Raw genomic sequence first — 14,150 nt, forward strand, 5'->3', positions numbered from 1 at the left:
GGTCCAGAAATGAGCTGAAGGTTACTCTTGTCTGGCCTAACTCCTTCAGCAGGTTATAGAGACATTTCGCTGTTTTACCATTCGCTCGTTCTCGAGTAGAGACTATGCTCTTCCACTCTTTCACTAGTTGGAGCGCCATAGTAAAGGTGGGAAGTCGTTAGATGCGGGCAGCAAGACCGGGCAGTTTGGATTTATATATATATATATATATATATATATATATATATATATATATATATATATATATATATATATATATATATATATATATATATATATATATATATATATATATATAAAACAATGATTAAATGGTATTTTTAAGAATCAAGACCTTACTTCGATGTTATAGCGTGGTAAAAGGCATTGTTCGTTATTTATACTGTGAGAAAGCATAATGCATATTTTTCTTTTGTCCGTGTCGGAGTATATTGATTATTTGTTATCGTTAAATAATAAATAAAGTATTGTTCATGGCCAGTACGAAGAACGTCGTCCAAATTGCGACTTATTATTATTAATAATTATTTTTAATTTATTTATTATATTACATAAATAATAAAAACCTAATGCACAGGGTAGGACAACCACCCACAAGATGGAGAGGTGACCTAGATAATGTCGTCGGAATAATCTAGATGCTTCCAATCGCTCTTGTCGGAAATCAACAGGGGAGGCATATGTCCAACTGTGGAAGTCCAGAGATTGAAACATTGATAAATAATGAATCAAACCTCTTTGCGAATAAACCCACTGCAGATGAAATTAGACATCGTCATTGTGGTTTCAGCCCATATACGCCCAATGCAAGACACAGTCCCCCACCCTTCCCCCCTAAGAGGGATATACTGTAATCACCACGATCGATGTACGAGTTGGCGATCGCAGTTTAGTATTATGGTACACAGAGGACGCTGCTGCCAATACTCTGGAAACTTGTTTGTAAGCAATGGTAATCCTATGTAATTAATGCACTGTGTGAATAACTATTGTATTTCGGGAATTGAACCCGATACTTTTTTTTTCGTACCCTCTATCTAGTTTGGGACAGGGATTTTATTTACACATAATTTTTTCAGAGTTTTATCTTCATTCGACACTCACTTTCATACTTCTCAATTTCTTTTATTGTTTCCTTTTATCCTTCACAATATCTTGCAATTTTTGTTCTTTCATTCCTTCTTGGTTTCATCGCCTTCCTTTCCTCATCTTTTTACTCATAGGTGGTTCGAACATTTTTCTTTTTTTGTTTTCACAGATTTGTTTGGATTGAACTTTTTAGTACATTGCTAGACTTGTCTTATATTCTATTATTATTTGATAAGTTCGTTTACATGTGCATTTATTTCATTTTTGGTTCCAGTTTTTATATTTGGTTTTGACCCGAACTTGACCCCGACTTGAACCCGACACTTAGGATCGCAAGCCTCAGTCGTCTACCGCTGGGCTATACCACTTCTCAAGATATTAGATATTATAATATTTTCTTTATTATAGTAACTGTTTCGTTTTACACGTATAAAAATTCTTATTACAAAAGTGTTCTTTAGGATTTTTTTGTCTTTGGATCATCTATAACCAATCAATCTCTTGTTTCCGTCACAAGAAAAATGCCAGAAGAGCAAAAATTGATCAAAAAACTGGAATGAATTTGACATCTATAATAATTGGATTCCAAGCACATCTCGATCTGTGAAGAATCCACAAACTTACTTAGGATTTTGATTCTTGTGACCATTATCACATATAATGTATTGATTAGAATAGTTCATACAGTGTCTGTCTTGTCACATAATAACACCTTTACACTGTAATAGGATTTTACATTGTAATAAGACTTTTAATATTCGTTTGATACACTTTTTGAATTCATTACATGACAATTGAAACTCGTTGGATATACAGAGTGATCGTTTATAGCCAAAAAAGCTTTAAACGAGTGAATGTTTTTTTTTATTAATTCTAATTTGTATCGCTGGTGTTTTTTTTTTACAGTATTTATCTTTCGCTTTAACTAAACGCAGACAGTTGGGAGAGGGTTGCCGCTATTTGATACGGATCTTTCTTCTCCCAGCTGCGAGGCACGACAGCGTTTTATATTATTATTATTATTATTATTTTTTTACAATTTTTTTTTACACAATTTTCACTTACGGGTAAATACAGCTAAAATTTATACATATTAACAATACAATTTGGTATACACAATTATATATTAGTTGCTACATTATTTTATTTAAGTCGCTGCCCAAGCGCTACAGACCGTTAAATGCCTTGAGATTTAGGACAATGTGCCGGGCCAACTCATCAAAAGATTCTGCTGTAGATTTTTTCTTGAGAAGGTCCGGTAAGCTGAACGGAGATATATTAAGGTTTTCACATAAGGTCACGTGGTTATGTCTTTTGGATGCGAATCGGGAGCAGTGTCTGAGTAAGTGATCAAAAGTCTGTACTGTGGAGTCGTCACATGGGCAAGTCTCATTATCGATTATTTTAAAACGGTGCAGGTACTGCTTGCAGTACCCGTGCCCGCTTAGTAGTTGTGTGAATGTATAGCTCACTTGCTGCTAAATAATCTATGGTACACCCTATTCAAAATTAACCCTTAAATGCATTTATTTATACTTTAAAAATATATATATCTTGCAAATAAGTACACTACAATGCACTTAAAATATAAAAAAATATTACTTATGTTGTATATATACTACACTATGCATATACTGTTACTTGTGCTGTTTAAGTGGTATGTTGCAGTTTTTCATCATTATGCATTTAAGGGTTAATGGTAATATAATATAATAAGAAAAAGGTTTTCAAAATTCGGATTATTGCATATTAAAATTAATTACTGTAAACTATCTGTCCCTGTAGACATTTTACTGTCAGAAGTTATTGCCCTGTCGCATTCCAATGCAACGAAGTAAATTAAATGTAACATATTTCAGAGTGAATTTGTATAGGATGATTGGAAATAGGTGTTATAGATTTAGAGATTTTTACTGATAAATTGGATCTTAACCATTTAAAGTTTTATTGAGTTTTAGTGAGCTCTACAATGATCAGGGTGCGTTTGGAACCCTCGTAGCTTTAAATTGAAGGATGCCGTTGAGAGTTGAATCTGATTTTAGTTCATATCAAATTAGGCTTTTCCGGCATACTTCTTCACGTACACAAGTGGTTAAATGATTCTATGTGGATAATAATATAAAAATGAATAAAGGTTTTACATCATCCTGTAGATAGAAGAGTTTTTAAATTGTGACTTGTTTGTGATATTTAATGTGAAATAGATAAAAGTTGTGCTAGGGTCAGCAAGCCGGCGTTTTGTGCTTTCATTGACACGACAATTCATTCTCATGCGAGACATCGCCACTGGTGTACGCATCAAATGTCGCGTTGACTCGGGCATGCCAGAGGTGCATTTTCTATCTGTCGGTCGACGGGTTATCTGTGCTTTGAAAATATTATTGAAAGTATTTATCGTAGATAATTTTCGTTCGTTTACAATGGTGGAGAATCAGTGCAAGGCAAGACCGGTGAAAGCGTACATCATGAGTGACTTACTGAAGAGATTCGATTTTGACACAACCAATGACTTTGTCAAACTGACGGTCGCTGTCATCGGGTTCTACGTAGGGATCTTCTATCGTACGTATCTATTTTTTTTTCTTCAACTTTTTTTTTGGTTCTGTAAATATGTGCCTGTATGTTTTTTTTTTTTAATAATGATATGCAATTCATATAATGTGGAACAAAAAACTGATTCAAATAAATTTAAATTGTATTATCGAATGTGAATGATGCAGTTTTTGTACAGTTTATAAAAAAAAACTGTGTCAATAACTTTACGCTTCAGTACAAAATTATAAAATTACTTTGTTATAAGAATATTTAGCGGGGTCGTGGTTTTATTTATTTTATTTGTAAGATTCTTTGAAATTGTTTTGTACATAAATTAATATTTAATAATAATTAAAATGAAATTCATTTCTATCGCTCTTATAAAAAAAAATTGAACAGATTTTTTACGAATTAACTGTAAATAAAAAAAATCAATATTTATAGATTTCCTTAATTTTATTAAGTGAAAATTAATTGAAACTTGCTGCTATTGTTGTTAATGTGTAAACATGTATTAGCTGTTCAGTTTTCTTTAATCAATAAAATAAAAAATGTAAATTATTTCATTTTAACTTCATAAAAATATATAATATATAATAAGTAAATATATAATATTAAATAAACATATTTGGTTCACCTCTGCTAAACCGGTACACCCTTTACCCAAGTGACATTGTGGTGGTTCAAAAGGCAGCCTTATCGCTCGAGGTGATCTCTACCAGACAACCATTATTGTGTTATTATATCTTGACTTCTTAATTAAAAGTCATGTTAACAATTCAATTTCCGAAGCCGGATTTTTATTAATAATGTTATAGGAGGTCTTTTCGATATTGAGCACTATCAATGTTTTGGATCCTCTTTCTTGTTTGACCAACAACTCGCCTGATGGAAAGCGACTATGTGGTCGAAAATGAAGCACGACTCCCTAGGTATTAACCCTGAAGAGGCCTGGTTTATAATTCTCTGGAAATAAGGAAGCCAGGACATTGTTCAATACTTGTGTGTGCGGATCTGAAACTTTGAATAAACCGCTTGGTTTTTTTGGCTGCTATCATGCGTATATTGCTTAGGTCTACTTAATACAGTGTATTAAAAATCACATTAACTGGTAGATTGATAGAAATTCCTTTGGCATTAAATTCTCCGCTATACATCGTATGTATAAGTGTTTAAATAAAATAAATAAATATCTAATTCTACAGGTTGTCCCATAATTCAAAGTAAAGACGAAATCAGACAATATGGCCGGTCAAATTGATAAAAAGTGTGTATTTCCTTTAAAACTCAAGTTATCGCCTATAAGTATGAATTATGTATTCTATGTAGTTTACTGAAAGGTTACTCATAGTAACGTGAAAGTGACAAAAAGTACGGATTTATTTATAAGATATAGAATATAATAGAGTGCATGAAATTCATCTAATGACATGCAACAAATTTTTTTAGTTAAATTTCTGAATTATTTCGACTCGTCAATTTATGGGAGACCTGTCGAGAAATTATATAATTTTAAATTATTATTTATAACTACTTATGAATATTTTAATATATTTTTAATTATCTAGCATGATTGACGTTGTATAAATATACTTTTTGGTAAAATTATCAATGTTATGCACTTAGATGTTCGCTCGGGAAATGTCTTTTGGCAACGGTAAATGTCACTGACGTCACGACCATGATCAGCAAATATGTGCTATATTTTTGGATTCGTTTGTTCACGTTAATACAGAGTTCAAAATTTTATCCGAGGTAAAAAGGTTGATGACAGCGCGGGGATATTCCTTTCGTTTCTGAAAGTATAATTTTTAAAAATAAATCTGCTTGAATTTACGGACTTAATGTAAACAAATTGGGATTTCTTTGTGGCCAGTCGCTTTTGAAGTCAAATTTTTTATTCAATCGTATTAAATAATTCGTATGAATTATTTAATAACTGTGACGATGTTATATTCAAAAGATATTTTTATTTATTGTCCCAATTGTTCTGTTTGAACCGCGCGACTTTGACATTCTTTTAACGAAAAGCCGTTGTTCTTTTTATAGTCACAATGGGCTGTAAATAAAAATATTCATGGATATTATTTTTCAGTAAGTTACATGAATAATCTAATAGCATTTTATTTATTTATGACCATCATTATTATTTCAAATGTAGGAAGTGACTTGGATATAGGCTTCCAAAGTAGATGTCCAATAGTGTCGGCTGGAAGCGGCGTGCATCCAGAGTCCTTTGACGGTCTTAACGAGCTGGTTTTGTCCACCTTGTGGGTAGACGTTCCTCCACACTGCGCTTGCCGGTTTGTGGCCTCCAACCCTAAGTTTCCAACCGTCATCTTTTCTACGTGATTAACCATACCTACTGCAGCTTTGAACTTGCCAATCCGCTGGTCAATATCGTTTACTTTCGTTTGTCTGCGGATTTTTTTCATTCATGATTCCATGATTCCATCTCATAAAGAAATTCATAGCCTTATCCATGATTCGTTGAGCGACTATAAGCGTGCCAATAAGGCGCGAAGGGGAAGACCTCCTTACAATTTTATATATTACAGATTCACGTGGTAGAAATAAATCATTTTATAATTCACTTTTTGAGTTAAGACTACTATGATTTTTGAGTTAAGTGTACTTTTATAATTAAATTTCTACAGACTCTAAAATAGTTTGTTATCTTACTACTATAACTAATAATTTTTATTTCATTAAATTGCTAGATGGTGTTAAATTTTAAGCTATTTATTTAAAAAATAATTTTTAGTTACTTTTTAAATAGTTCAAAAAGAGTTAAATTATATTTTATTAATGTTATCAATAACGTATTAAAACAACAACGTTCAACTTATAAATAAAGTGTAATTGTAACAAAAAAAAATAATTGTTGGTTTTAAAATAATCATTATTAAACACGTACATTAGTGGCCAGTGTTACAAAGTGTGTCAGTGGATTAGCTATAGTCTGTGTCAGCAAATGTTGGCGGGAAATACGCAGAATTGCCATGTTTAAACATTTGGTAAGAAAATTTGCAACTTAGACGTTTTATTTCTGTTTGTGTCATTTCGTTGGTTTATACCTAATATTATTAATCGTTGTAATATCTAATGCACTTGTTTTAACCTTCAATATTGTAACAATTAAAACTACTATACGTTGATATTATATTTTGCGGTTTTCATAGTCCGACATATTGTATTTATTTTTGTTGTCTATTTATTATGACGATCATGATTTGAAGACATCCACTACTGGACATAGGTCTCCTTATAGATTTTTAATAGTGGTTGCGTGTAAGGCTTTTCGATGAATTTGTCAAGTTCATCTGTCCACTTTCTGAGAGGACTTCGTACGCCGCGCTTACCTGTTCATGGACTCTAGTCCAGTACCTTAACCCTTTCGTCCCGGAATACTAAAACATAAAATTTATCAAAAAATTTATACACCAAAACCATGCAGACAATGAAAATTAGCGCTAGACTAGCTTGAGTCATGCAGATAGCGTGCGATTTTTGTACATAACCTCAAAGCCAAACGCATAAACAACGGCCTGGTACAATTTCCACTGAAAACGAGCGATCATTTTAGGTTCCAGGGGCTTTCACACATTTGTGGTACACATATGTACCATCCGGGACGAAAGGGTTAAGGAGACAGTGGCAATCTGTGTTACGCGTTATGTGGCCTACCGGCTGCCATTTCAAGTTGCCAATCCGCTGAGCAATGTAATGTAACTTTCGTTCTCTACGGATTTCCTTATTCTTATTCGAGTTCGCAGGGGAAATCCCGAGCAAAGCCATCCATCGCTAGTTGAGCGGTTGTAAGCTTGCCAAAGTGGTCAGGAGTGAGAGACTAGGTTTAGAATGTACGATGCCTTGTAATTACTGCGAGGTTTTTTTTTTTAAAATATAAATCATTTTCTGACATCAATGCCTAATTTATTTCTTCTTCATTTTTGCTTCAATTTCGTGGAGAAATCCCGACAAGTTTCTCTATTACAAATGCTGTTTTTCCTCTAGCTTTGACGGGTGTGAGGTACCAGAGCGCTAAAGGCGCTTAGCCTGGACCGCTTTGCAGTAACAAAGCTTGGGAACTCCTTGAGAAACCTGGGATTAGACTTTTACATTAATTTTTCGAATTGGGATGCATCTGAACTCTTAGATTGCTCGAGTACACTGTGTAGTGGTTAGTCTCTAATTCTATAAATACATTTAGTATTAACAACACGACTAACATATGCTGCCTAAAGGTAACCACGACTCATTTTATTTTTATTAAGAATTTTAGCTAGATAAATGTATGGACTATAGTAGTACCGAAACCTCTGTACCGCGCCTTAGGTATGCGCGCGGCGGGACAGAGGGGTGTATCGGCCGATCCGTTTTGTCAGTCCGCCGTCAATGCTCGTAGTGGCGGCGCTCATTCTTCTATTTTGCTCGGCCGCTTAATCGCCGCGCCGGCGCGGTACAGCGATTTCGGTCTTACTAAAGTGTATAATTTTCTACAATAGACTAATCATTACTTCAAATAATGTTTATAACGATCTGTATATTAATATACACGAATGTAAAAAAGTTCATATTGCTCTATTTAAAAAAAATCTAAAAATGGTTGATAGTTCCTTCGGTCTATTTTTCTCAGGTATAGTGGATTTATCATTGGAATAGATGGAGGACACGACGTCAATAAGACATATAACCAGACATATATTGAATAAAAAAACTTTTGAATTTAGAATCGACAATACTATTAGCAACAAAACACTAGAGATAAGCTGTGATACCATCGGCTCACTAAATAGGAAAGTACTAGAAACAAGTTATAAATGTTCGATAATGAAAGATATGAGAGTAGTTTAAACAGTTAAAAAAGTCTTTATCAACAAAGACCGCACTTGAACCGGCTGCGCGAAAACATTGTGGTCATTTTCAATGTCACAGAGTCGTAATGTTTATATTATCTGTGGACATGGCACTACATTTTTGCATAAGGGAATTTTTTTTTAATTTATAATCAGCTAGTTATACTTTCGACGATGCGTATTCGTGATTACGTGACTAAACTTACAGGCAGTTAGAGGTTAATTAATTCGATATTGTTAAAAAAAGGAATCGTTAATTTATTGCATAAATAATACAATACAGTTTTCCATTTCAAATAGCTGAAATTTCCGAAAAATATCACATCACCCTAATTAATGACTAATTGATAATTCAGATCTGATTAGATAATTTTCACTTGATTTTACAAAAAAAAATATCATAGTTAATTTTCTAAAATTATGATAATTTAGTGTACAACAAAATTGTGATAATTTATCGACAACAAAATTTGATAATTCATTGTACAACAAAATTATGACAGTTAATTTTACAAAATTATGATAATTCATTGTACAACAAAATAATGATAATTCATTTTACAATAAAATTAAGTTAATTCACTTTACAACAAATTTATGGTACTTCGTCTATATATATAAAAATCAATTGCTGATCATTAGTCTCGCTAAAACTCGAGAACGGCTGAACGAATTTCTCTTATCTTGGTCTTGAAATGTTCGTATAGGTCTAGGGAAGGTTTAAAGCTGAGAAAAAATCGAATAAATGTCGGGAAAACCCTAAAAACAGCCCTTTTCCTTTTCCCATATAAACGTTTTCTAAATAAAATTTAGAGATAGCTTTAAATTGATTAACAAACTGAATCAACGTGTGTGTGCGAAATTTAAACCTTATAAATAGCCAGTATTTCAGGAAAACTCTATTTTGTAATTAAGCAACATGACGTGTCGAAAATAAAATTTCATGCTTCATTCAAAATATGCTTCTTTATTAAATACGGATTCAATTTGTTTGTTTTAAAATTATTTTATACAAAAGTTTAGATCTTTTATTTATCGATTGAGGCAGTACGAAGTCTGCCGGGTCAGCTAGTATTATATAAAAACTAATAAAACGAAAGCGAAAAACGACTACCATTTAAAATCTTAATTCGTGTTATGTTCGGTGACAGATTCAAATTTATATTGCACACTATTAAAAATTATACTTACCCAAAGCGTTTTGCGGTAGTTTTGATCTATTGTTTAAATACACACATGTTATCGTGTATTTCTAAGTTATGTTGCAGGTCAAAGATTTAAATTTTATCTAACGGTTGATTACAATTGGTAAAGTTAGTTTTTATTTTTCTAATCGGTGTTTTTTTACTGGTGATAAGCCATATTGTCGTTAGAAATGTTCGTAATATTTGAGTTATGTGTTCAGTTATTATTCTTGATAATTAAGTACGAAAGCTAAAGAGAAAAGCTACTGGAAATGGGTCTTGTGTAAATGAATAAAAAAAGAATTGCTGCGAGAAACCATGAAGAAATAGTAAAGTTAATTATAATAAAGAACACAAGAGTTTTATGGAAAAAGATAGATAAAGAGGGAGAGAGAGAGAAAAAGATAACAGTAGTACAAATAGGCGATGGAAAATAAATTCAAAAACAACAGAGCATCGTAGAATTCACTTATCATAAATGTATAGAGCCATAAACATCATCATGTGAGATAGATATGCGCCCAGTGTAAGGCATAGATCTTCTCCAAAGATCGACTCAATGATCAGTCTTGCGTCGTCTGCATCCAGTGACTTCCCGCGATCTGGGCTGTCGTTGGTCCGCCTAGTGGCAGGCCTACCTACGCGTCTACCTGGTCGCCACTCAAGAACTTTTCGACCACAACGGCCGTTTGCAAGAGCGATATGCTGCGCTCACTCTCGCACTTCTCGCACTTTCTTTATCGCATATCACTCTCGCACTTTCTCGCACTTCAGATAAACAATTTTTTTTAATAATTTTCATTTTAATCAATACACATTGATAACTTACTAAGTAATATGGTTATGGAAGCTTAGACTTGGTTCCTCGTGAGCGCACGTCCGTGTTTGTGTAATCATGCTGGCACATTCTCGTGCTACCGTCGATTAGATCACCTTTATTCAGGAAACTATCTAAAGCGATTGCCATTGGGTACGGTACGTTTTTCGCCTATATAACTAACAAAATTAGATAGTAAGAATCAGGCGGTCAAATATTTTGCATAATTTACGCCAGTATATCTTCTGTGCTAGCATTGTCTGTTAGTACGATGGAACCTAGTTAAAGAGCTACCGGAACTGCTGTACCACGCCATGGGCATGCGTACGGTACGACGGGGGAGCGGTATCGGCCGCTACGTTCCGCTTTTGATAACAGTATACATATATAAGAACATATATATGTATACTTCTGCATATATGAGATTATTATATACATCTGTAACTCTTTGAATATATAGCTCTAGTTCACCCTGTAGTACGTACACATAATAGTTACAAATTTTATTAAGGTCTTCAAATAACCTTTCTCAAAGCTATAACAAGCTTTGTTTCTAGTACAAATACGAAAAATTTTTATCAGGCGTTTTGCTATTCAAAGCGGCTATTGATCGATGTTTATTCACGTTATCTCAAACTAACCACCCTAACAAACTGGTTGTTGCAACTGCCAATTATTCAACAGAAATTAACCTTCCCATGACAAAGCGTTGGCCACGCCACACTTTACCACCGCCCGACACATCGATCTTGGGAGGGATCAAGTTCGCCTCCCGAGAACAGAGAGACCAATGGCATGAGCTTCCGCACGGACTAGACGCCCTCAAGAGGGCCGCCAAAAAGAAAGAAATATCAACACCGGGAGCTACAAAAGCGGCCGAAACGACAGCAACAGTTACGAAACGAAGAGTGTTTCCCCCAACAACACCAGGAGGAACGAAGAACCGTACACCCAAGTCACATAACATCCAAGAAGCGCACGAGAACAAGCAGAACCAGTAGTAGGAGAAATTTAGATTTTATTTGAACGACGAAGCTGTAACAGCCACGGCTTTAGTAACGAGGACATTTTTCCCGGACGCCATTTCAGGCTACCGCGTGCTCCGTAGTATCGAGGTGGACGCGGTCTCGGCCCAGCTCTTCACGGGGCACGGGGGGTTCTCTGAGTACCTCCACAGGTTCAAGCTCAAGAAGGACCCCTCGTGCTTCTGTGAACCGGGCGTGGACCAGACCGTGATCCACCTTGTGGCCCAGTGTCCCGTATTCGGGGGACTCCGGCTCGACTTCGAGTGCCGGTCTGGCGTTAAAATCGGGGAGGAGTCAATAGCCTCCCTGATAGGCGGAAAAGATAAACAGTCATTCGTATCCCTCTGCAAAAAAATCGCAAAAAGTGCGATAAAAATAAACAAAAAGCAAACACAGTAAATAAATAGATAAAAAAGACAAAATAGAACCAAAATGATACAAAAAATTTTGATAGAATATAATTATAGGATCTAAGTAATAAAAATGTAAAATAAAAATGTAAATTGAAAATGTAAAAAGAAGAAGGGAAAGAATGATAGATGAACAGAGCAAAAGGGAAAGAAAGCAGAAATGTAGCATGAAAGATAGATAATAGACCGAAAGAGAAAGTAAAGTATGAAAGAACAGAGAGAAAATAAAAAATTATGGGAAAAAAATAAATTGCCAATAAAGTCCCTGTCCCACCAAAGATAGGGGTACGAGAGGCCCCCAATAGCGGGGGCCATTAAAATAAAAAAAAGCTGTAACAGCCACGCCCCATAAGGCATAGTGCGCCGACGTCTAACAGAAAGTTCTAAAAGAAAGTTGACCGAGTATGACATAATAAAATAACAAAGAAAAAACACCTTCATTAATACTACAAAGAAATCAACCCATAATCTGTGTAAATAGTATAGAAATTGTCAGTGTTTTAAAAATACGAAATAACAAATGTATTTATAACTTCACCAAGGTACCATATTGATAATGCAAGTCATTTTAGCGGATTTTACGTGCATATAATTCATGGACATAACTGTTATTTCACACATATATTAGTCCTTTTGTTACCAACGCCTGAGTTAGCCGGCATCCACTGGACGATCCGTGTGTACCAGCGCTGCAGTTAGCTGGCACCCACCTTGTAATGTGGGCTTATGTGTAGATCCCTTTTTTAAGATTTATCAGAGCCAAATAAATTACTAAGAATTATCCTAACTTCTATTTTTAATTAATATACCAGTAAAATCTTTAACCCTTAGTAGCCTGATTTACGAAAGTGATTTTTTTTTAATATTCATACTACTCATAGATAAAATAAAACAATAATGACATTAGATATTTTTTTAATTTCGTTGGAAAGAATATTATACAACAGTAAAATACGTACAGCCAACCTATAAAAAAAAACTAATAGTAATGTGAACATTCGGTTTAAAAGATTGGTATCAAAATTGAAACTCCAGGTTATTAAGGGTTAAATATGTATCACAAATGAGAAAATTCGAATATCAGCTTACCGCCATGCAATGTGCCCACTTCATGGCGGAACGGACTACCGTAAGGAAAGGGTTCAGCTGTCACATAGCGCGCTAAACGAATGGCCGCTGGGCCGCAAGGTTGCGCTATTGATTCGTGGTCAACATTCAAAGATTAGCAAGCACAGCGAAGGATATCCACCTGCAATGTGGACAGGCTATCTTGTTAAGATCTTCGGAAGACGCTGGATACAGGTCTCTTCTGAGGTTAGGAATAAAAAATAAACAAGAGTGATATATTTTATCTCTGATTTTAACAATGTAAATTAAGTGCGATATAGATAGTAGGAAAATAAACAGGAATTAAGAATAAATAAATTGTTAAACAAGTGATATAAATAATAATCGTAAAAATTGTAGAATTCTGGACGGAAGACGAAAGAAGTGAGGCGATTTACGGAAGGAAAGTATGGAAAGGAATGAAAGATATTGTAAAAGAAATTAGAGGAAAGAATAAAAGACATTGAATATCAATTAAAATTATTTGAAAAATTATAATGTTAGTAAAGATCCTGTCCACCCATGACAGTGGTTGAACAAGAGGACCCAAAAACAGGGCCATAAAAAAGGTCCTGTTGGTAATCTATGAGAAAGCCCCTTGTCCAACAATGGACATTCTTCGGCTGAAATGGCGATGATTTAACCAGAGATGAAAGTTACATAATCAATAATGTAATTTGGGTAAATAGTCGGTAAAAAGTTCATAACCATGACCTTTTTACCGACTATTTACCCGAATGAACTGGAAAATCTCTCAGATAACTTTTTTTTTTGTAAATATTAAATATTATTGTTGGAATGGAATTATCTTTAATCTTGACTTTATTAATAGATTTGTGTAAATATCATTTGCATATTTAATAGCTTCTTAAGTCAAGGAAGGTGATCGTATTTTATATGATATAATGATAATTTTCGTGTTAAGTTTTAATGATATTTAAATTTGTTACTTTAGGTTTATATTTATAAGTGAATTTTATATCTGATAAGGATAAACCTTTTCTCAGGCTTATATCATCGATCAGGTCATCCAATAAACGCCTATTGAAAAGCAAATTATAATTTACTAATAATTTGATCCAATGCGTGCTAGGTATGAGGATGGGATTTGTAAAACAAATTTG

The 14,150-nt window shown here is 34.1% G+C and overlaps 1 protein-coding gene across 2 annotated transcripts in view; it reads left to right on the top strand.

Moving 5' to 3' along the window:
• LOC137925506 (DGAT1/2-independent enzyme synthesizing storage lipids) overlaps positions 1-14,150 on the top strand; it is a 43,048-nt gene that overhangs the window by 10,314 nt on the left and 18,584 nt on the right. The window contains exon 1 of one of the 2 annotated variants that reach the window (XM_068768960.1): positions 3,379-3,651. The exons of the other annotated variant lie outside the window; for it this stretch is intronic. Coding sequence (XP_068625061.1) covers positions 3,411-3,651 — 241 coding nt within the window. The 5' untranslated portion in view covers positions 3,379-3,410. Of the gene's footprint in view, positions 1-3,378; positions 3,652-14,150 lie in introns of those variants that run through there. 2 annotated transcript variants of the gene reach the window in all.

This window comes from Battus philenor, unplaced genomic scaffold (assembly GCF_028537555.1).
Source record: "Battus philenor isolate CCGP_79_NKW_IND1 unplaced genomic scaffold, ilBatPhil1.0.hap1 SCAF_27, whole genome shotgun sequence".
In the NCBI taxonomy this organism is placed as follows: domain Eukaryota; kingdom Metazoa; phylum Arthropoda; class Insecta; order Lepidoptera; family Papilionidae; genus Battus; species Battus philenor.